This window comes from Macaca fascicularis, chromosome 2 (genome assembly GCF_037993035.2).
Source record: "Macaca fascicularis isolate 582-1 chromosome 2, T2T-MFA8v1.1".
Taxonomy (NCBI): Eukaryota; Metazoa; Chordata; class Mammalia; order Primates; family Cercopithecidae; genus Macaca; species Macaca fascicularis.
The window spans coordinates 59,858,230-59,883,733 of NC_088376.1; the positions used below are offsets into that span (position 1 = coordinate 59,858,230).

Consider the following 25,504-nt stretch of genomic DNA (forward strand, 5'->3'; position numbering starts at 1 on the left):
ACCTTGATGTTGGACTTCTCAGTCTCTGGAACTGTGAGAAATTTCGGTTGTTTATAAACTATCCAATCTATGCTATTTGTGTTACGGCCGCCCAGATGGACTAAGGTGCGTAATAAAAGCTCTTAGAAGCATTACAGGAAAAAAACCCCAAGATTATTATTTCCAATCTTAGTTTACTGTGAAACCATTTTTGGGATGCGATGGGGAGCTTACTGTAGAACACACTTTGACCACACTAAAATACGGGTTAAAAATGTTAGTAAAGTATTTGCTATGGCAAAGAAACTGCTAAAACAAAACAAACAAACAAACAAAAACAGGATGAAATTATTTTATCTGAACCAAAAGGAAATTGAGAAGCTTGAGCTAAGATTCCCCAAAATATTTAAATGAAAAACCATCTGTAAAACATGTTGCATAGAGCCTTTCGCATAGTTGATGCTGAATCTCTTGTTGCTGCTGTTGCTGTTGCTGTTGCTTTGTTGTTGAATGGGGAAGGAGACAAAAAAGAGCTATTCTTGCCAGCTGTGTGAAAGACAGGTTGCTGTCAGTGGGGTAGACATCAACTAATTTATTCCTTAACTAAGGAACCACTATAATTTTGGAGCAGTCATGGTTTCTTCTTGCTTTCAGGTTTTCATATCTTGGTAATTGTCAGTACAAATTCAAACTTTCCCCTATAGTTTTCACCATTCTCTGTTCCTATCTCTATCTGTATACATACACACATATATGTGTGTGTGTATATATATACACATATGTATATATATGTACATATATATGTATACATATATATGTGTGTGTGTGTGTGTGTATTTAAGTGTGCAAATAATTTTGTAATTTGCAGAGAAAAATATTTGGGATCACTAAAGGCTCATTCAGATGGGCTTTAAAAGGATTATAAAAGTTCTAAAATCCACGTAGCAAATTTTTGAATTAGGTAGTGTGGCAAACTCAAATGCCTAGGAGTTATCTAGAATAAATGAGTAAAACAGACAGGGGGAACTATACTAAACCAAAAAATACATACTCATTAAAGATAGCAGCTGCTCCAGGAGACTGGTTTTGTGGGAGGAATGTGGGTCCATTGTTTTTGAATCACTTGACTTTTAAAGAGGTGGGGAATCTAGGTTCTTACCTAAAATCTTTCCAAGTTTAAATGTTTGTGCTTGTAAAAAACAACACTCTGCAAGACAGATAAAACATGTTCAAAGACCAGTTTGTGACTTCTAAATTAGGCAAGTATCAAACTGCACATCGTGTAACCTAGGCAAATCTTCATACCAACTCAGCTCTAAGTTCTTTTTATCATAGAATCCTTTACAAAGCAACTAGTGTAGTGATGCTCCTAGCCAGTCTTATAACTAAGGTGGTTTTTGTGAATCTCGTAACTATCCACTTAAAATTAACTTGAGATCACAGTGCTATTATTTGATGATCTAAAAAAAAAAAAATCACATTACATTTCCTAATGGTATTACCAGTAGGCAAGAAAACTTTCAATGCAATGATATAGGACTTGAGTTAGAAAATATTTAGTGAAACACTGATAACAGAAAAACTAGCCAAAAGTGAAATATGTTTCCTAATTGTTTGCTAGATTATTTGGCTTATTATATTGTTATGTGATTTGATCACTTACAGTTGAAGAGAATTTTCCTCAGAGTATGGCAGGCAGTAATTTGAATTTTGAAGAAATACTACTACAGTTTTTTGTGTGTTTTTATTTTTTAACGGTGAAATGAAGAGCATACAATATATTGTTAAATGATTCGGCATTTATAAATCTTTAATTGGGCATTATTAACGAAACTTTTTGAATGATCTTTGATTTGGAAGTAGCCATAATAACTCACACCTTTTTTGATTATTTTAAAATTTTTTGAATTATTAAATTTTTTAAAAGAGATTGGATCTTGCTGTATTGCCCAGCCTGGTCTTAAACTACTGGCCTAAAGTGATTGTCCCACTGCAGCCTCCCCATCCCCAGTAGCTGGAATTAAAGGTACAATCCACTGTGCCTAGCTTGATTATTAAATATTTTGAGAAGAAAATAAAAGTCTTTCTAACAAATTTTCTTTTCTTCCCTTCATTAGTGCAAACAACTTCATTCTTTTTTTTCCTTCCTTTTCTTCTTGCCTGCTTTCAACAGTACTTGTGATGCAAGCATATTCTCTAATTGGAAGGTTCTTCATACTTTCCAGGACACACAAAGAAGCAGCTGGGTACTTGCCTCTCTTGGTTGCCTCCTTTACCATATTTATCACAATATAACTGTCTTATCTTTTATACTCTTCATACCTAACCATGAGCCTCTTGAGAACAGGTGCCATTCCTTTTTTCCCAAATGCTTAATTATGCCAGGTATTGTATCATGTACATAGTGGGCTTGTAATTCATATTTTTGAGTGAATGATTTTTAGTTTTCCTTTTTATCTCTAGTGCAATTAATTTTATCAGAGAATGAAAATAGTAATCTAGAGGTGTTGCATATTCTCTTTTCCTCTTATTGAACCAGTTACTGTTGCTTCAAATCCAAAAATGGAAGAATAGAAAATCTCAAATATTAATGATCCTTTTTAAAAATTTTTTATTTTATTTATTTATTTATTTTTGAGGTGGAGTCTCACTCTGTCACCCAGGCTGGAGTGCAGTGACGTGGTCTCAGCTCACTGCAACCTCTGCCTCCCAGGTTCAAGTGATTCTCCTACCTCAACCTCCCAAGTAGCTGGGACTACAGGCGCCAGCCACCACACCGGCTAATTTTTGCGTTTTTAGTAGAGACGGAGTTTCACTATGTTGGCCAGCCTGGTCTTGAACTCCTGACCTTGTGATCGACACGCCTTGGCCTCCCAAAGTGCTGGGATTACAGGTGTGAGCCACCACACCCGACCAATGATTCTTTTCTTATAGTTCTCTGCCTTATTTCCAGAAGCTCACATATAATTTTCTTGAATGTTTTCAATGAAAAACAGATGTATAGACCAGGGTTTAAAACAACAAATGTAATCTAGTGATATTTTGGGGTGCATTAATAAATGAGTTTTGTATTGTTTCAAGTGCTCTCACTCTTTTCATAGTTTCAAATGTGAATTTATTATTGATTTGCTGATCTATTACCTATTATTTAAAAAAAAAAATCTTGTTTTCACTGTGCACATTATGGAATACTTGGAAAATAGAAATAGATGAAGAAGACTACCCTTAATATCACTTCATAAAATAACTTATAGTAGGTTTGAGGAGTCAGTCTCTTCTTTTAAAATGGATTCATTATATTGCCCAGTGAATGTCAGAAATTATCTTTTTAGAAGTGTATTTCAGTGAGAAAAATATTTAAAAGCTGAGTTTCACAATTAAAATATGTTACATTTTCTGTAACAATTTTAATAAAATTTTTAATCTTTTATAGACATTTTATTATTCAGGGTAAAAATAATAAACAGATTTAGCTGAGGGACAAACATATATCTAAAGATCACTGAAGGCATCCTGGACATTATGTAAGACTACTAAAATTGGGTTTCTAGAAATTGTTATGCATTTCATAACCACCAACAGTAAAGAAAAGAGGCAAGGCCAACTTTTTAAATGGAGTAGCTATGTGTTCCTGTATTTGGAGAACAACTTTTTTCCTTCACTTAAGGTGCTAGTTCCTGGTAGAAATCACCTTTCACTAATAGCATTCCTCAGAATACAAATCATATTTCCTGTTAACCTACTGAATACTATCTAGCTTATATTATAAAAACTTTCATAGAGAAATGCTTGAGTTGTTTTTATAATATATATAGTTTTAAGAACATTTAATTATACAGTTTAATATCCTGATTTAAAAAAATTAGCACCATAATGTAAGCATTTTTCTGTTATTTTATACCTACTGTAAACATTATCTTTAATGAAAAATATTACATTGAGTAAATAATTTTCTTACTGAACCATTTGTATTACTCTGAGATTCTTTTGCTACTGCAGATTATTGCAGGGATTAGCTTTCTTCAAAACCAAAGCAAACAAAAATGTTTTCTATATTTAGATTTCTTTAGGCTAGATTCCCAGCAGTAGAATTCCTGGGTTAAAGAATTTGAGCATTTTTATGCTTCAAATAGTCTATAAAAATGAATATTCCCACAAATGGTGTTAGAAAGTACCTTTCCATTGTAATTTGACAATATTGGTTATACTCACTTTTGATATATCTTTGTTGATTTGTTAGATTAAAATATTGTTTTAATTTCCATTTCTCTGACTTTTAGTGATTTTTTTTGTTTTTTACTTAGAATAATTATTTTCCCTTAATTCCATATTTATTTTTATTTGCTTATTTAACTATATACTTCCCATTCTTAAGGATCGGTAGAAGCATCCAGTCTTCAAACCAACCTCCTGTAAGTTAATTTTAAGGTTGTTATATGATAGATCCTGGGCCATACACTATTAGTTACGACTCTTGGTTGTAAGTGACTAAAATTTAGCTTGAACTAGCTTAGGCAAAAAGTGTTTAGTGGATGATAGGTTTCAAGGAAAAATTGAACTCTGGGAAGGGCCTATGTAGCTAGACCTTAGGAATAACCTTAACAAAGGACATTACTACCCTTAAGATTTTCCTTTTGTATTTCATCTCTGCTTCTCTAGTGGGTCGGCTTTATTCTCTTAAACTGCAAATCAAGTTTCTCATAGAAGGAGAAGTGGTTGTCTGCAGTTCCTAAGTTTTACTTCTTACATCTACTGCTACCTGAAAGGGATTGCCTATTGTTTTCTCTAGTCCCAAGGAAAGAATTCTACAGAAGAGCTCTGATTGACTCCGTGATGGGGAGATGTTTTATCCACTTAGCCAGTTGGGTTGGGTCATAGAACATGGAAACTTCTGTGGCAGTCTTATTATTGTTTGAAGCTAGAAGAGTGAGTGGAAAGAAACAGTTCCTTGAATAAAGGGTTAATTCCCCAAAGAAAGGTAATTATATTGGATGGCCAAACAGTGGTTACCCACTACATGACAAAGACTATCCAAGGATTTTATATGCTTTTCTATCCTTTAGAATTAATAAATAGAAGTACCTACTGGGCATTTACCAGTACCTACTGGGCATTGTTACCAGAGCTGGGAGAGAGCAAAAAGGGAAGTAAGAAACATTCTTGCACTAAAGAATAAATAATGTGATTTTATTAAGGATACTTTAAAATGATGGTAGCAGTATTTGACAATGTTTTATATAAACAACATGATTTTATTAAGAACACTTTAATAGGATGGAGATTTTAGTTTTTCTGAAAACTATCTTCTATCCCCTTATCCTCAAGAAAAATACACTAAACCCTTTTGCCTCCTTTTGTGAAATTATATATCAGCTCTGTAATACAGAATCATGTGTTTTGTTTGTTTGTTTGTTTTTTTACTTTTAAAAATATTTGTATTTTTATTTTTAGAGACAGAGTCTCACACTGTGTCACTCATATTTATTCCTAGGCTGGAGTGCAATGGCATGATCATAGCTCACTGCAGCCTTGAACACCTGGGCTCAAGCAATACTGGTGTCTCAACCTCTGGAGGAACTGGACTACAGACACACCACACTACACCCAGCTATATTTGCTATACATATATATATATATGAGATAAGATCTATCATATAGCATGCATATATATATATATATATGTGTATGCACTCCTCCTCCCTGTCCTCCCAAAGTGCTACAATTATAGGCATGAGCCACTGTGCCCAACCTGTGTGTGTGTGTGTGTGTGTGTGTTTTAAATTAAGTCAGGGTTAAGATTTTTAACTTCTGTTTCTGCACCAGTAAAACTTGAGTACCATGTTCAGTCAAAGAAAGATGTATTATTTTAATAGACTATCTAAATATTAAAGAAACAGGAAAATAAATGAAGAATCAAAGATCAAATAGAGCTCAAATTAGATTAATTAAATGAGGTTAATTTAAAAATCTGTGTTGAGTCAGTCTAATGCAGGTACTTGTTTCCTGCCTTTTTGGGAGAGGTGGGGAGAGAGAGATAGAGGGGTGAGGGAATAAATATGAATGTGTGGTATCAAAGTCAAACCAATATCTTTAGAAGATAATGTTGTTGGAATATTGAATCCCTTACCTGTTAGCAAAGGTAAATATTTATGATCCTTAACTCAGTAGGACAAGCACCCTTAAGAAGGAGTCAAGTTGTAAAGGAGTAAATTTGTTATCAGTGTACTGATGTACTAAAAGTACATTGATCTTATACAGGATAATGACTCTTCAGTATAAAATTAAGACTATCTTAACAGAAGGATATATTTGAGTAACTAAATTAGAATTCATAAGACTTAAATGGGTGTCATGTTACTTTTCTAAACAGAAGCAGTATAATACCACTGAAGAGGAAATTAAGTAATTGTATTCTCAAATAATTTGGTTTTAAATATTGCTACTGTTCCATACTCTTGTGTGTTAATGACATTTCTGGTCTTGTGCATTCTCTTGTTGACATTTTTGAAGTTGCCATAGCTCCTGAGAATGGGTACAGTGATTTAGATTTTGCCTGAAGGATTTCACAAGGTGCTTATGAGTTCTCTGCAATATAAGAGTTCTTTCTGGTTGTATTAAATACTAAATGATTTATCTATCTATCATAGTTGCATCCCCCTATTCCCTGCTTCCTTAAAAGGCAGTTTAATTTTCTGAATGGATTCAGGTAGTGGTTAATTTCAAAGGAGCAGGTATAGAAGCCACTTCTCATAATTGGCAATTGTATGTCAATTTCTGAACTCTGTTTTCCAAGAACTCCTGAAGTACTACCTAGTTTTGATTGATTTCTTTGTCACAGTTCTAATTTTCCCCTTGATATTTGGATACCTTTGCCTGTCCCACCATAGTAGGATGTAATCCTGAGAATCCCCCACTTCACTTTTTCAGACCCAGAACTTCCACCTGTCATCTTTGATTGCTGCAAAGTCAGTTTGAGGGAAAGACTACAAATAAATTAATCTTTAGAACCAGGAGCTTGACAAAAAAGAGTGCAGATTACAGGTGGCAACATCCTCAATGGTGTGGCCGGCTTTCTTGTGTTTTCTAAAGTGTTTCATTATAGAGTGGAGGGAAGTTAAAAGTGAGTTTTAAAAGTATTTCCCTTTAGAATATTTTCATTATGAGTAATATTAATCCAAATGGAAATAATTAAGAAGGGACTATATTTCTCTAATTTGTTTTACAACTCAGTGATTCTCACGTGATCCATTTTAATTATGTTAACTAAAAAAAACTGAGAAATACTTAAGGATAATAAATGTACTTGTTCTCGTGGTTGCATTGGCAAGAGGATTATAATACAAGTTATCTAACTCCCAGTACAGGACTCTCTCCACTGGAACATGCTGTTAGTACCCACTATTTTCAGGAACACCCTCTGACTAGACAACATTATGTCCTTACATCAACGTAGTGTGCACATTCTGTGCCGAATTATGACTGTTAGAGAAAACTGTGTGCTAGCACAGTACATACTGTATTGTAGTATTTCATGAATTATTTCATAAAGTTGATGTGTATGGTAAAAGTAAACATTTGTGCTTTTCCAGTAATGTCATTTTTAACCATATCATTTTGATATGAAAGGAGAAATATAGACTAGTATAGCCAAATCAGAGTGAACTAATATGACCACACATCTCAGGGAGTTTAGTTAGATGGCTTGAGAAGCTATTTGTATGTGACATTCATTTGGATAAATATATATTAAAGAAGTGACCTTGGAAAGTGTTTCAGTGTGCATGTTTTTTAAAAGTATAAAGAGAAAAACATTTTATAAAAACAGACTGAGAATTCTTTTCTGAGTGAATGTTAATAGCTGGAATGGGCTTCTATTAAGGAATGTTTAATACATATGTTTAATCTTATAATTTAGCAGTGTACTATATAAGCTTAAATATCAACTATTTCTGCATTTTTTCCATTTATAAACCTGAGATATTTTTACACACATGTAATGAGACTGTCTGGGCTTTTTAAAACAATCTTTTTAGATCTTTAAGTAACACATAGATACATCTTCATTTTAAATAATCTAAATACTATAGGAAGGAAAGCTAAAGTTCCCATGACCAGCCTTCTCAATCCTGATTCTCTCTGTAGAGATCACCCTGCTTTAACATGGATGAAGATCATTTCCATTCTTTTCCTAAGGTTTTAAATACATATGTGTACATATAGAACTATCAGGAAAATATATGGTTTCATGTCATATTTATTGATCTGTACGTTACGGCTTGCATTTTTTTCCCCATTGATAAATCTTGGCATTCTTTCCATGCTAGGACATACAAATCTACTTTATTATATATTTATTTTTTGTATAGTATTCCATAGGACCATAGGTTATTTAACTGTTCCTGTAATACTGACCATTATTGGCATATACTGACCATAAAGACTGTTTCCTTTTTTGCTATTAATATTTCATAACTTCCAAAATTTAAAATGTACCTATTCTTTTATACCACAATTTGTACTAGAGATACATTTGACACATATAGATTACTCATTGTAGGTGCCCAAATCATTCCTTTAAAAAAATAAGTTTAGATTGATACAAAGTTCCAAAAATAGTACAAATAGTTTTCAGATACACAACTTTCCACAATGTTAGCACTTTGCTTAACTGGGGTACAATTATAAAAACTAAGGAATTAACATTGTTATACTGTTAACTAATCTACAGACTTTATTTTGGTTTTATCATTTTTTCAATAATATATATTTTTTCCAGTCCAGAATTCTATCTGAAATCCCACATTGCAGTTAAAGTTCATATCTTCTTCTTAGACTTCTTTGACCTGCGACAGTTCCTCAGTCTTTCTTTGTCTTTCATGGTCTTGAGGCTTTTGAAGAATACTGGTCATTTATTTTGTAGAATATCCCTCAGTTGGGGTTTGTCTGATGTTTACTAATTATTATAATGAGATTATTCATTTTTGGCAAGAATACTACAAAAATTATGTGCCCTTCTCAGTACATCATATCAGGATGTATATCATGATGTCAGTATCTTATTACTGGTGAAGTTAACCTTACTCCCTTGGCCAAACTGGTATTTGCTAGGTTCTTCCACTGTATAGTTATTATTTTTCGCTTTGTAATTAATAAATATCTTATGGTAGATATTTTGAGACTATCCAAATACTCTGTTTCTTCTCAACCTTTGACCTGTTTTTTTCAGTAACTGTCAATAGAATTTGCCTGCAGTGGCTATTACTGTACAGTTTTAATGGTGATTTTCTTATTCCCTCTTTCCTTCTACATTTATTACTTGGAAATTTTCTGTGAGAAAGAGCTGTCTTTTATTACTCATTTTTCATTCAGTTATTTATTTATATCAGTGTGGACTCATTTACTTTAGTTTTGTGGGTTATAATCCAATACTATCATTATTTTATTGCTTGATTGTTCTTGTTTTGGACATTAGTAGCTTGCTTAGGTCAACTTGTGCCCTTTTAACCTGCCTCTGTCCTCTATTGAGTTCTTCTTCGCTTTCTGGCATCACAAAATGTTCTAGGCTTATCTTGAAGTTTTCCTGCCTTAGCACTGGAATCAACAGTTTTCCAAAATGCCCTGATTTCTTTAATTGGAGAATGATATTTAGAAACCAGCATCGGGGGATTGGGTATGTTCATTGTTACTTTGCTTCTGAGCATTCATTGTTTTTGTCATTTGTACCCTTCTCTTGGGTCATAACACTAAGAATATTCATTATTTGTTCCTTAATAAATGAATTTGAGGCTATACATTTTCCTCTTGATACTTGATATGGTTTGACTGTGTGTCCTCTCATCTTGAATTGTAGCTCCCATAATTCCCACATGTTGTGGGAGGGACCCAGTGGGAGATAATTGAATCATGAATCATGGGGATGGTTCCCCCATACTCTTCTTATGGTAGTGAATAAGTCTCATGAGAGCTGATGGTTTTATAAGGGGAAAACCCCTTTCACATGGTTCTTATTCTTTCTGCCAGCCACCATGTAAGACATCCCTTTTCTCTGCCTTCATCTTCCACTATGATTGTGAGGCCTCCACAGCCATGTGGATCTGTGAGTCAATTTTTAAACCTCTTTCTTTTATAAATTACCCCGTCTTGAGTATGTCTTTATCAGCAGTGTTAGATTAGAAAATGGACTAATTAGAAAAATGGACTAATAAAGTACTTTTATATGTAGTGCTTCCATTATCCTTTATTTCTAAATAGCTTATAATTTCCATTTTTATTTTCTCTTTGGCCCAAGGATTATTAGATGTATGTTTAAATTTTCATGTATACAGATTTTTTTACTGCTCTTTGTTGTTAATTTTTTATATAATTTTATTGTGAGCAATGAATGCAGGTATATGTTGGTTTCTTTTTTTTCTTTTTAAGAGTATCTTAAGATTTCAACTGTGGCTAATTACATGGTCAATTTTTTTGATTATATGATGTATTGAGGAAAAATGATTACTAGATATAAAATCTCAACTATTAAATATGTCCATACATCAAGTTTGTTAATCTGGTTATTTAAATCTTCAGACCGGGTGCGGTGGTTCATGCCTGTAATCCCAGTACTTTGGGAGGCTGAGGAGGGCTGATCATGAGATCAGGAGATGGAGACCATCCTGGCTAACATGGTGAAACTCCATCTCTACTAAAAATACAAAAAAATTAGCTGGGCATGGTGGCATGTACCTGTAGTCCCAGCTACTTGGGAGGCTGAGGCAGGAGAATTGTTTGAACCTGGGAAGTGGAGGCTGCAATGAGCCGAAGTCGCGCCACTGCACTCCAGCCTGGGCGAGGCGACAGAGTGAGAGTCTGTCTCAAACAAACAAACAAAAAAAAAACAGAAAAAAAACACTTCAATATCTTTACCTATTTTTATGTTATTGTGATCCTTTCCATTTATGTGAGAAAAGTATAAATACATCCCATTATGATTAGTAATTTGTTTTCATTGGATTTTTAACAGATTTTTCTTTATATATTTTGGAGCTATGTTGTTTTTGTTGGTGCATTGGACTTTTTATAAAGATGAAAATTTCTTTGTTCCACTTAATTCTTTTGCTAATTTTTAGCACTAACATATGTATGTTATTTTAAAAAGTATCTGTCTGGACTATACTTTATAAGTCTTTATTTTCTACATTCATTTGTCAAGTTTTTAAAGATGTGAATCCTAAAAACAATGTTTGGTTGACTCCTTTCTTTTAGCTTAATAAGAGAAGTCCTTGCCAAGGTATTAAGTGGGGATGAAAAAAGAGGATTCCTTAAAAATCTATTCTTTTCCCAATTAGGCAGAGGTTTTATTGTTATTACTATTTTAGATTCAGGGGGTACATGTGCAGGCTTGTTACATGGTTATATTGTGTGATGCAAAGCTTTGGGGTATGAATAATTCTGTCACCCAGGTAGTGAGCATAGTACCTAATAGTTTGTTAGCCCATACTGCTCTCCTTCCCTCCGTTCTCTAGCAGTCCCCAGTGGCTGTTGTCCCATGCATATTTAATCTTTAGCTCCCACTTATAGGTGAGAACATGTGGTATTTGATTTTCATTTCCTGTATTAATTTGCTTAGGATAATGGTTCCCATAACAATAGACACTGTGGGAGATAATTGAATCATGGAGGGATTACTAGGGGTTGGGTTGAAAAACTAACTGTTGGGTACTGTGGTTAGCACCTGAATAATGGGATCATTCGTACCCAAAACCTCAGCATCACCCATGTTCTATGCTGTCTGTTTACCCTGTTGATAATTTCTTTTGCTGTGCAGAAGCTCTTTAGTTTAATTAGGTCCCATTTGTCAATTTTTGTTTTGTTTCAGTTGCTTTGAAGAGTTGGCTGTAAATTCTTTGGCAAAGCTGATGTTGAGAAGGCTCTTTCCTAGTTTTTTTTTCTTGGATTTTTTTTCTAGGATTTTGACAAACCTGCACCTATATGCCCTGAATCTAAAATAAAAATTGGGAGAAAAAATGATAATGGACTCCAGCTGCATCCATGTTGCTGCAAAGGACATGACTTCATTCTTTCTTATGGCTACATAATATTCCATAGCGTATGTGTACTACATTTCTTTATCCAGTCCATCGTTCTTGAGCACCTAGGTTGATTCCGTGTCTTTGCTATTGTGAATTAGTTCTGTGATGAACATGTCTTTTTGGTAAAACAATTTATTTTCCTTTGGGTATATACCCACTAATGTGGCTGCTGGGTTGAATACTAGTTCTGTTCTAAGTTCTTTGAGAAATCTCCAAACTGCTTTCCACAGTGGCTGAACTAATTTACATTCCCACCAACAGTGTACAAGCATTCCCTTTTCTCTGCAGCCCAGCCCAGCATCTGTTATTTTTTGACTTTTTAATAATAGCCATTCTCACTGGTGTGAGGTGGTATCTTATTGTGGTTTTGATTTCCATTCCTCTAATGATTAGAGATGTTAAGCATTTTTTCATATGTTTGTTGGCTGCTTGTGTGTATGCTTTTGAGAAATATTTGTTTATGTCCTTTGTCCACTTTCTGATGGGGTTATTTGTATTTTTCTTGTTGAATTGTTTAAATCCCCTATAGATTCTGGATATTAGATTTGTTGGATGCACAGTTTGTGAATGTTTTTTCCCATTCTCTATGCTGTCTGTTTACTCTGTAGTTTCTTTTGCTGTGCAGAAGCTCTTTAGTTTAATTAGGTCCCATTTGTCAATTTTTGTTTTTGTTTCAGTTGCTTTGAAGAGTTAGCTGTAAATTCTTTGGCAAAGCTGATGTTGAGAAGGCTATTTCCTAGGTTTTTTTTTTCCTAGAATTTTTATAGCTTGAGGTCTTACATTTAAATCTTTAATCCATCTTGAGTTAATTTTTGTATATGGTGAGAGGTAGGGGTCCAGTTTCTTTCTTCTGCATATGGCTAGCCAGTTATCTCAGCACTATTTATTAGTAGGGAGTTCTTTCCCCATTGCTTGTTTTTGTCGACTTTGTCAAAGATCAGATGATTGTAGGTGTGAGGCTTTATTTCTGGGTTGTCTATTCTGTTCCATTGGTCTATGTGTCTGTTTTCATACTAATACTATGCTGTTTTAGTTACTGTAGCCTTATGGTATAGTTTGAAGTCAGATAATGTGATGCCTTTGGCTTTGTTCTTTTTGCTAGAATTGCTTGTGCTATTGGGGCTCTTTTTTTATTTCATGTGAATTTTAGGATATTTTTTCTTTTTCATTTTTTGATGCATTGATATATTTTGTTAAATTGCTTTCCTGAAATGTACCAATTTATACTGAGTATTTTCTCATGAGCCTAGAGTATAATCATTTTAATTTCTTTCAAAAATTTTTTTATTTCACTAGCTTTTGAGATACAAGTGGCTTTGGGCTACATAAATAAATTATATAATAATGAAGTCTGAGATTTTAGTGTACCTATCACCTGAGTAGTGTACATTGTACCCAATATGTAGTGTTTTATCCTGTGCCCCTCTCCCAACCTCCTCCTTCTGAGTCTCCAGTGGTTTTCTGGCCACTGGGGTAATATTCCAGGAAGGAGTGTAACTGCCTCTGCTTAAGGAATGGGGAGTAGCAGGTGACAGTATGTCTCACCCAGCTCCCATGCACCGGGCAAGGCAGGTTTCTCACCTGCAGTGTTCACTTACAGTAGCTAGTTAAATTGCAGGCAACCTATGCTGAGAACTCAAAACTGTCCCAGGCCCTCCCTGTCTGCTGTCAAAGTCCAGGCACCCAGCTCCTGTGCCTGTGGCTACTGCACACTTCCCACTCACGCCTGGGTTCTGGCCAAGGGAGTTCATCCCCACTCGAGGATTGTATTGTGAATTTCAGTTGGTAGCTTCCTTCAACCTGCCACCACTGTTTGAGTTAGTTGGCAGACTTTCACAAGGTCCCCTTTAATATAGAATCAGCCATGGCTTCCCTGGGTCCATACTTTAGACTGGGAATGTGCACAAGGCTCTTCATTGTGCTGCTCTTACTTTTATATGTCCCACCATTCACTGTATCAGTTCCAGTGCTGTGTAGGGTTAAGGCTACACAGGTTCCCTGGTATGAGTGGATATCCTGGAGGCAGTCTCCCCTACCTCACACTCTGAGAACTTATAGTTTTTCACCTGGCTCATAGTGTAGGCTGCAGCCTGCTGCCTCTTTCAAAGGGCCTGTGATTTCCTTCCATTTTCCTGTTAAGGTCCTGCATTGCTTCTTGGAAAAATGTTCACAGTGTGAATCTCTACTCACTGTTTTGACTTTGCAAGTGGAAGAGGAATTCTAACACTGCTTCCAGTTTGCCATCTTGAAAAATAAAATAAAATAGTTTTTTTTCTATTTCTGTGAAAAATGACATTGGTAGTTTGATAGGGATAGCACTGAATCTATAAGTTTCTTTTTGCAGTATGACTATTTTAACAATATTGATTTTTTCTATCGATGAGCATGGAATATTTTTTCATTTGTTTGTGTCTTATCTGATTTCTTTCAGCAGTGTATTGTAGTTCTTCTTGTAGAGGTCTTTCACCTCCTTGATTAGATGTATTCCTAGGTATTTCCTTTTTCTGTGGCTATTGTAAATGGGATTGTGTTCTTAATTTGTCTCTCCACTAGAATATTATTACTGTATAGAAATGCTACTGATTTTTAATTTTTTAAAGGTGCATTTAGGCTTCTAGATCTTCTTTCACCACCTGACCTGCTCAAAACATATAATTAACTTTACCTGAAAGAGTTCTGGATGTTGTATCTCTGATCTCAGTGGTACTAGCTATAGCTAGAGAGTGGTAAAAGGGAGGTGGTGAAATGAAAATAAAGAAATTAAGTGAAAGTTGACTTTTGGAATAATGGCATCATATCCCCTGAAATGGTACAAGTGCCTTCCCTTAATTCCCAGAACTTTGTCAGAGATTGGGAGAATGACTGGCAGAGAGGAAATATCCAGAGATTTTATCAAAATAAATATTTGCTCACCTGGTCATTCCAGAATAAATCTTGTCATTTAACAATTTCTGCGCACACACACAGAAGATTATAGGCAGCATTTCAGTCCTTTGTTTTAAATTTTTTAGGAGAAAATGATAAAATAAATACTCATTTACACAGATTTTAAAATTATCAAGATTTTATTAGGTTTATTTGATCATTTCTTTTCTTTACTGAAGTATTTTAAGGCAAATTCTAGTCTCCTAGTCTATGTGCTATTTTATCTTTATTTACTTCACTGTGATGTGACTTCTTAAAAACATAATCACAATATTATCATTCCAAAATTAGCAACAGTTCCTTGGTATTCTTTAATTCCCAGTACATAATTAAATTTTCTCAATTCTTTAAAAATTGTTTACTGTCATTTTTTAAAATAGTTTAAGTTCTGGGATACATGTGCAGAATGTGCAGATTTGTTATATAAGTATAACGTGCCATGGTGGTTTGCTGCATCCATCAACCTGTCATCTACATTAGGTATTTCTCCTAATGCCATCCCTCCCCTAGCCCACCCCCCAACCTCCGCAACAGGCCCTGGTGTGTGATGTTCCCCTCCCTGTGTCCATGTATTCTCATTGTTCAACTCCCACTTATGAGTGAGAACATGAGGTGTTTGGTTTTCTGTTCCTGTGTTAGTTTGCTAAGAATGATGGTTTCCAACTTCATCCATGTCCCTGCAAAGGAAATGAACTCATCCTTTTTTATGGCTACATAGTATTCCATGGTGTATATGTGTCACATTTTCTTTATCCAGCCTATCATTGATGGGCATTTTGGTTGGTTCCAAGTCTTTGCTATTGTGAACAGTGCTGCAAAGCCGCTGTCAGTTTGTTTTAATTGAGTTTTATACAATGTCCATATGTCATATTTAGTTATTAAATTTCTTGCTTCTCTTTTATCTATAAAGGCCTCTCTTCCTTTTTTCCCTTTGTCATAATTAGCTTGTTGTAGAAACCAGTCCAGTTGTGCTGCTAGTACCTCATTTTTTTAAATTACACTTTTATTTTAGGTTTGGGATACATGTACAGGTTTGTTATATAGATAAACTTGTGTCATGGAGGTTTGTTGTACAGATTACTTCCTCACCCAAGTACTAGGCCTAGTATCCAATAGATATTTTTTCTTACCTTCTTCTCCCTCCCACCCTCCACTCTCAAGTAGGTCCCAGTGTCTATTGTTCCTCTCTTTGTGTCCATCCATCCTCATCATTTAGCTCCCACTTACAAGTGAGAACATGTGGTATTTTCTTTTCTATTGCTGTGTTAGCTTACTAAGGATAATGGCTTCCAATGCCATCCATGTTCCTGCAAAGGACGTGATCTCATTCTTTTTTTATGGCTGTATCGAATCTGTCATTAATGGACATTTAGGTTGATTTTGTGTCTTTGATATTGTGAATAGTGCTGCAATGAACATATGTATGCAAATGTCTTTATGGTAGAATAATTTATATTCCTTTGGGTTTATACCCAGTAATGGGATTGCTGGGTCGAATGGTAGTTCTGTTTTTAGGTCTTTGAGGAATTGCTACACTGCTTTACACAATGGTTGAACTAATTTACACTCCCACTAAGAGTGTATAAGCATTTCCTTCACTCCATAACCTTACCAGCATCTGTTATTTTTTTGATTTTTTAATTATAGCCATTCTGACTGGTGTGAGATGATATCTCATTGGTTTTTTTATTTGCATTTCTTGTAATGATCAGTGATATTGAGTTTATTTTCATATGCTCGTTGGTCACATGTATGTCTTCCTTTGAGAAGTGTCTGTTCATGTCTTTTGCCCGCTTTTTAACGTTTTTTTATCCTTGTAAATTTAAGTTCCTTATACATGCTGCATATCAGACCTTTGTCAGATGCATAGTTTGTAAATTTTGTCTTCCATTCTGTAGGTTGTCTGTTTACTCTGTCGATAGTTTCTTTTGATGTGTGAAGCTTTTAAGTTTACTTAGATCCAATTTGGCAATTTTTGCTCTTGTTGCAATTGCTTTTGATATCTTTGTCAAGAAATCTTTGCCTGTTCCTATGTCCAGAATGGTATTGCCTAGGTTGTCTTCCAGGGTTTTTATAGTTTTGAGTTTTACATTTAAGTCTTTAATCCATCTTGAGTTAATTTTTGTATATGGTATAAGGAAGGGGTTTAGTTTCAATCTTCTGCATATGGCTAGCCAGTTACCCTAGCACCATTTATTGAATAGGGAGTCTTTTCCCCATTGCTTCTGTCAGCTTTGTCAAAGATCAGATGGTTTAGGTGTTTATTCTTATTTCCAAGCTCTCTCTTCTGTTTCATTGATCTATGTGTCTGTTTTTGTGCCAGTACCATGCTGTTTTGCTTACTGTAGCCCCATAGTATAGTTTGAAGTTGGATAGTGTGATGCCTTTGACTTTGTTCTTTTTGCTTAGAATTGCTTTGTCTATTTGGGCTCTTTTTTGGTTCCATGTGAATTTTAAAATAGTTTTTTCCAGTTCTGTGAAGAATATCATTGTTAATCAGACAGGAATATTATTGAATCTCTAAATTGCTTTGGGCAGTGTGGACATTTTAATGATACTGATTCTTCCTATCCATGAGCATGGGATGTTTTTCCATTTGTTCATGTCAGCTCTGCTTTCTTTGAGCAGTGTTTTATAATTCTCATTGTAGAGATTTTTTACCTCCCTGGTTAACTGTTTTCCGAGATATTCTGTTTGTTTTGTGGTAATTGTGAATGAGATTGCATTCCTGATTTGGCTCTTGCCTTGGCTGTTGTTGGTGTATAGGAATATTAGTGATTTTTGTATGTCGATTTTGTACCCTGAAACTTTGCCGAAGTTGTTTATCAGCTGAAGGAGCTTTTGGGCTAAGACTATGGGGTTTTCCAGATATAGAATCATGTCATCTGCAAACAGGGATAGTTTGACTTCCTCTCTTCCTATTTGGATGTATTTAATTTCTTTCTCTTGCCTGATTACTCTGGTCAGAACTTTCAATAATATGTTGAATAAGAGTAATGAGAGAGGGCATCCTTGTCTTGTTCTTGTTTTCAAGAGGAATGCTTCCAGCCTTTGCCTATTTAGTGTGATGCTGGTTGTGAGAGTACCTCATTCTTGATTATGAACAGACAACAAAGGATCATCAGCCTTCTGAGCAGAGCCTCAAACATGAAAGCCAAAAAGCAAAACAAAGAGTCTCAAAGAGAAACAGAAGCAATGCAGTAAACTGAAGAAATCTTCAAAAACACAATAGAATTGATATCCTCAAAGAAATACAAATTGTATTCATGGGACAAGAAAAGGCGCAATTAAAAAAGACCTTTTGGAGAATAAGAAGAATTTTTGGTAGTTAGAATATGATAGCAGAAGTTAAAACTTTGATAGGATGGAAGATAATGAAAGAATACAAAGTTAAAAGTGGTAAAATGGTAGAGAAAGGATAAGAAAGTTAAGAGATCTGTTCAGGAAATTCCACCTCTGAAATAATAGAAAGATGTTCCAGACAGAAACAGAAATTTGATTGGAAAGCATCATTCTCCGTAGGGTAAATTTCTGAAAACCAAAGAAATCAGTTTCTAAAGGAAGTACTCACCAAGTGCTCAGCACAGAGAATGACAAAAGATTAACGTGATGATACATTGTGATCAAATTGAAGAATCCCAAGTGAAAAGTAAAAAATTTTATTTCAGAAATAGCTTCTGAAGCAGGGGGAACGTGGGGGGGCCCACCATACATCACACAAAGAAATAGAATTGAGAATGTCATTGGATTTCTCAGCAGCATCACTGGAAATTAGGAAACAATGGAATGGTATCCTAATTTTCTGGTGAATATTTTTTCAAATATATGATTTTCTATTCAGTCAAACTGTTCTGTGTGAGATAAAATAATGTGTTCAGACATCCAGAGTCGCAAATTTACTTCCAATGCATAGGAAATTTCTGGACGATTTGCTCCAAGGAGTAAACCAAGAGGAAGAAAACTTCAGAACCAGGGTATAGGAGAATTGGCATTAAAGAGAGATGAGGACAGTTCCTGAAGTGATGGAGAAGGGAAGTCTTATGATGACAGTTGTGTAGTCAAACCAGAGCATAAACCAGACTACAGCAGGGGAATGGAAAGCTCTAGGAAGGCTACCTCCTGGAAAAGAAATGATTTGGAAAGATTATCTGTTGTGTCTGAAGGTGTCGGGAGAAGAATTGCCTCTCCATCAAAGATGGAAGAAGAATAAAATGATGGTACCCAGAAAACTACGAAAGAAGAAAAGGAGACAATTTTTAATTCCAGAGACAACAGAAAGTTGTACAAGAAAGAAATATAATCATGGCATTATATGTGGCTCACAAGTGAATAACAATATAACTACTAAATATAATTTAATAAAAAGTACTGATTTAACTCTATTGGGAGGATTAAGAGAAGAGCATATAGATATGCATAGGAGGGTCAATTCTTATTAACTACCTACCTCAACATTCATTTTGCCTTGTAAGTAGCAGAATATATCTGGGCGCTAATCTTTAAAGGATGACACCTTCCAGCTGCATGTACAGCTAAGTATGGCCATATATCTAAGTTCAGTAGAAGTATTCAGTGGTACTTTAAGGAGATTGACTTAAAAGGGATGGAGTAGGCCATTATTCTCCTCTACCTAGCCTGGAATGGGAATGTAATGATTGAAGCTTTCACCACCATCATGGACTATGACAATAAAGTAGATACCAAAGATGGTATACCAGAGAGTTGGAAGGATATGAGGCCCTAATAACACTATAAAGCTGTGATATTAGCACTGAACTGATTACCAATGCATTTGCTTTATGTGAGATTATATATACATATTTATGCCATTATATTCAGGTGTCAATTATATGTAGCACAACTAGATCTTAACTGATATGTATCACTAAATACACTAAATAATATATAAAATTAAATATTAGGAAATATCAGTGTAAACATGTTAGTAATATGAGTGATACAGTAATATGGAGATCAATGCTAGGAGAAACGGAAAAAAACATTAAACGTGGTTGCCTTTGGTGGTGGGAATTAGAGTAGAGGCACATGGTTACTATTTTTTTTTTATAACTCTTTTAGTCATTGTTACAGTTTGGATGTGGTTTGTCTTCGCCAAAACTCATGATGAAATTGGGGGCCTCAATACAGCGTCATTGGGTGGTATGGCTTCGTCGGAGGTGTTTGGGTCATAGGGCCAGATTCTTCATGAATAGATTAATCCCCTCCCTTGTGAGTGAATGGAGTTTTGCTCTGGCAAGAATGGATTAGTTCCCAAGTTACAGGTTGTTAAAATACAGGGGAAGAGGTGCATGGCCACCAGCTTTCAGCCCATTGTCCTTATTCTTTGGCTTGCAAATTAAGAGTCCCTCCAAATCACTTGACTTTCCTTTTGTCAGAGTTGTAGATCTCCAGAGATGTCCCCAGATGCTCCACATTAAAGATACATCCTTTCATTGCTTTTTCCCCCCAGCAATTATTAAGTGTTTACTAGAGAACTAATTCACATTATCATGGCTGGAAATATTCTCTGATGCTCAATTCCCCTAATTATAGATTGAGTTGGTTTAAGGTCTCCTTTGTATTACGAGCATTGTTGTTCCTACTGATAGTGACTTCGTTCTTGATTCAGGCAGACAGCTACTATGCTGCCATAAAAACCAATTAGGTGGGAGCTTATTCCTCTGCTGGATTGTGCGGTAACTGGTCTCACCCAAGACTTTCATGTGAGAAGAAGCACCTTCTCTTTATCAGGAAATTTCTAGCATTTCTTGTTATTCACAGCTGAATGTAATGCCTCAGTTCATTTTCAATTGATAATATGTGATAAAAAATGTGTTTTCTTGGCAACCAGTATTTCTGTACATTTATCTTAGAAATAGATTAATAACTGTTTATAGCAACTACATGCTAACACACCTTACTGTCTTTTTAATTAATTAAGCTAAACATCCCATTGCCATGATGTATTAGATCAAGTTTGTAACGTTACCATATTATTCTTTGGACATTGTGAGTTAGTGTTACCATGTGGATAAAATGTCAGGCATCTTTTTCCTCATGTAAATTTTACTTTTCATGCTTATATACTTACAGTTTTAATTTTGAACCTAAGTTTTCATTCATTCATTATACCAAAAGTTAACTCATATTCTTCCGAATGACTTCTTACCAAAAGCCACACACACAAAAAAGAATTTGGCTTCCTTGATTTTTTTTCTCTCTTGCTCCCTTTCTCACCATGTGATCTCTTTGCACATGCCCCCTTCCACTTTCTGCCATAAGTGGAAGAAACATGAGGCCCTCACTGGATGCAGCTATCCAATCTTGAATTTTTCAGTCAACAGAATCATGAGCAAAGTAAACCTTTCTTTCTTTATAAATTACCCAGCCTCAGGTATTCTTTTATAGCAACACAGAATGGACTAAGACAGTAATATTTGACATTTTAAATTTGAACCTGTATTACTTTAAGTGAAAATTAAATTAATATTTTAGTTATGTTGTGATTAATATTTATGTTCATTGTAAACAGTTGAACAATACAAAAGAATATAGAGGAAAAGTTCTGCCTGTCTTCAATATTCTTTACTTTTCCCCCCTGCCCATAAATTCCACTCTCCTCCCCAGGGTTTAGTTCCCAAGATTTGGTCTCTCTATATTTTTTCTGTACATTCATATAGCATATATAAGAGACATAGTTTCTTCTACTCCTTTTTATTAAAAGTAAGTATATTTAAATGGTAACTTAAAAATAGTACATCCATAGGAGAGAATACTTAAGGGATGTTTGTTTATATTTTTAGAATTTACGATGTAGGCATGCAGTTAAAAAATCAACAAAATGAATTTCAGAAAGTAGAGAAACAACTGAGTCATTTGCAAGATGAGTTAAAAATTAAATATAGACAATCATACATCTTCAGGTAAGATTAAAGAACTGAAAATTATAAAGATTGAAAAGATATGCTTAATACTAACTTTGTAAATAGCCAAACATATTTTAGTAATATGGTTTCTTTTCTTTTTTTTTTTTTGAGATGGAGTCTTGCTCTGTCGCCCAGGCTGGAGAGCAGTGGCTTGACCTCTCACTGCAAGCTCCACCTCCCAGATTCACACCATTCTCCTGCCTCAGCCTCCCAAGTAGCTGGGACTACAGGTGCCTGCCACCACACCCGGCTAATTTTTTGTACTTTTAATAGAGACGGGGTTTCATCATGTTGGCCAGGATGGTCTCAATCTCCTGACCTCGTGATCCACCTGCCTCAGCCTCCCAAAGTGCTGGGATTACAGGTGTGAGCCACCGCGCCCAGCCAGTAATATGGTTTCTATATCTGGTGTGATTGAAAAAAGTGAAACAGCATTACGTTTTCTTTTTTCTTTTTTAAACCATTATCTCAATGAATAGTGTTGCTAATTAAATTTAAATTAGACATATACCTTGTTCTATTAGTGCCTTGTTATTGTTCTTATTTTGTGGGTGTCATTTAGAATGAAAGCACAGTAACTAATTCCCCTCTTCACCAATATTTCTTGGTGTAGTTGATCCTCTGAGTGATAGTCCAGTGACAAGAAAAGTAGTAGAATAGGAAAACTTCCTAAATAATATTAACATAGTCCTTAAATTCAGAAATCTCTAGTGTAAAGCATGTCAATTCTGCTTTTATATAATCTTTGGAGGGTTTATAATACCTAACGATAAAATCCAGCATTCTAAAGAAACTAGGAAGTACATTTTCTTTCCTAAAAATTGAATTGAATATTTTGAGAATGTTTATGAGAAAGAATAATTCCTTTTTGAATTGAATAACTTTTAGCTCTTAGAAAAGGGAAAGCAATGAGTTAATTCAACCCGGCAAATGACACAGGTTCTGGATGACTAAAAAAGTATGCTGGGTGAATGTTTTGAATGATAAGTTTTTGCTTTTTATCTAATAATTATTACCAGGAATTTTCTGAAAAAAATTCTGTGGGCCAATAATTTTTAATTCATTATCTGATAATAACCTATTGAACATCTACCTTTTATAAATGCTTTGCACATAACTGATGCTCAATACATAATTTTTGAATGAATCCATGAATGAAATCCACTCACAAAACAAGTGACCATTTTTATCATCAGAAATCCCCTTGATCCTTTCCTAGAAATCTGGTGTTGAACCAACAGGAAAATGCCATTCAGGTGACCTCAACTTTTGTATTTTAATTAGGACTATCAGTATTCACTTTTGGCTTCTGTAATAGCTTTGACCCACATCTGCTGTAGAAGGCTCATCTGATTTATCCACTAGAGCCTTCATGGATGGTAAGATTGACCTTTAAAGGCTGGATTGGGACTAGATCAAATAATTATTGCTGCTTCAGGATATTATGGGACGGATACACTTGATCTTAATTGTTTTCATTTTTGCATGTTATCTTCAGTATTTTAAATTTTTGAAGAAACGTAGACATATAAATAGAGTGTTATTTTTATTCTGTATTCTAATTTTGTCATCATTTTGAGTTATACTTTTAACAGCTTATTTTGTTCACATGTTTTCATAGATCTGTGATTTTTGCTCATTTTTAGCTAAAAGATCACAAATTAAGAGTCTGGGATCTGACTTATATAAAAATAGTATATACTAAAAACAATTTTGGAAGTAACTAGTCAACTAGACACTTAGTACAAATTACAGTTTGTAATAGATGAATAGAAATAATTATTGTTTTTATATTCTCACTGGTAGACATAATGCATTCCATAGAAAAAGGCATACTGTTAAAAATAAAATCAAACCAAATTTCTAGAGTTCATTGACTTTTGTTGCATTAGTGAAAGCTGATTTTAAGCTAGATTATTGATTATTTTAAAAATATTAGGCCATAAAACTTAGTGATTGCTCTGGATAAAGAAAAGGAGCTTATAATCTTCTCTCTTGAAGAGGTAAAGGATTCATGGGCCAAAACATGGGATGAAAAAAAAAGAGGTAAGGGAAAGAAACATGAGCTTTCTACTCAGATATAATCATCTTTATTTATGGAGCCTAAAAGGAACTTTCAGTAGATCAGTGAACTATGTTTCGGGGTCCATTGCTGTTTTTAAATTCTTCTCTCATTTGTTTAATTACAATTGGGCTTAATCACTAGCCTTCAGCAAAGTATTCTTTCATGTTCTGTGTTTTCCGTGACATCACTTCCAGCCTGTGTCTTGCAAGGGCTCAGCATATTAGTTGGCACATTGGTTGGCTCAGCACATCTGTTACTCAGAATAAAGTGTTTTTTGAAAATGCAAATTAATTGTAGAAGGCCTATAAAGTAGCTATTAAAAACCTGAATGAAATATAGATATACTTCACCTCACAAAGTTGTGTTTAAGTTCAATATTCCAAATCAGACCATATTTGAAATATTCTATCAGTATTTACTTTTAGAGGATTATTTTGAATCTTTTTAAAATTATTTGAAATAAAGAGTATTTATCCTTTAATTTTTCTTATTTGTAAAGCTAGACCTTGTCATCTCTAGAATTTTCAATGTCAACTCCAAAAATTTCTCTTGCAGCTCTTTCACTTTCACTTCACTTCTTCAGTCTAATTAAGGATGCTAGTATTTTTTCTTATTTTCCCAACCATATTTTGGCTTTACTTTGTTTTCTATCCTTGATCCCAAGTTTATTACCCCATACCTTTTTAAAAACATACTCATTGAGATATAATTGGCACACCACAAAATTCACCTATCATAAGGAGGCAATTTAATTATTTTTAATAAACCTATAGAGTGGTGCCACCAAATATTAGCTATTAGATTGGCAACCACATCCAATATTAGAACACTTGACTCATTCCAAAAAAGACCCTCCAGACCCTCATGCCATCTTCAATCAATCTCTGTGCTCACCTCCAGCTCACCAAGCAACTAACCTTTCTCTTTCTATAGATTTATACTTTTCTGGACATTTCAGATATATAGAATCATACAATATGTGGTCTTTACATCTGGCTTTTACTAATTATGTTTTTGAGGTTCATTCATGTTGTGACACTTATCCATACTTTTGTTCCTTTTTATTGCTGAATAGTATTCCACTGTATGGATATACCACATTTTATTTATCCATTTACCAGTTGATGGATATTTGGATTGTTTCCATTTGTTGGTGCTTATGAATAATGCTGCTGTAAACATTCATATACAAGTCTTTGTGTGGATATGTTTTCAGTTCTTTGGAGTAGATACCTAGGTGTGGAATCACTAGGTCATATGATTAATCTATATTTAATTTTTTCTTTTTTTTGAGTCGGAGTCTCGCTTTGTCACCCAGGCTGGAGTGCAGTGGCACAATCTTGGCTCGCTGCAACCTCCGCCTCCCTGGTTCATGCCATTCTCCTGCTTCAGCCTCCTGAGTAGCTGGGACTACAGGTGCCTGCCACCAAGCCCAGCTAATTTTTTTGTATTTTTAGTAGAGATGGGGTTTCACTGTGTTAGCCAGGATGGTCTCAATCTCCTGACCTTGTGATCTGCCTACCTCGGCCTCCCAAAAG

At 34.7% G+C, this 25,504-nt stretch overlaps 1 protein-coding gene across 5 annotated transcripts in view; it reads left to right on the top strand.

Moving 5' to 3' along the window:
• The window catches only part of LEKR1 (leucine, glutamate and lysine rich 1), a 227,156-nt gene that overhangs the window by 70,517 nt on the left and 131,135 nt on the right, over positions 1-25,504 (top strand). Inside the window, exon 4 of one of the 5 annotated variants that reach the window (XM_045386726.2) lies at positions 21,779-21,898. The exons of the other annotated variants lie outside the window; for them this stretch is intronic. Coding sequence (XP_045242661.1) covers positions 21,779-21,898 — 120 coding nt within the window. The remainder of the gene's footprint in view (positions 1-21,778; positions 21,899-25,504) is intronic. 5 annotated transcript variants of the gene reach the window in all.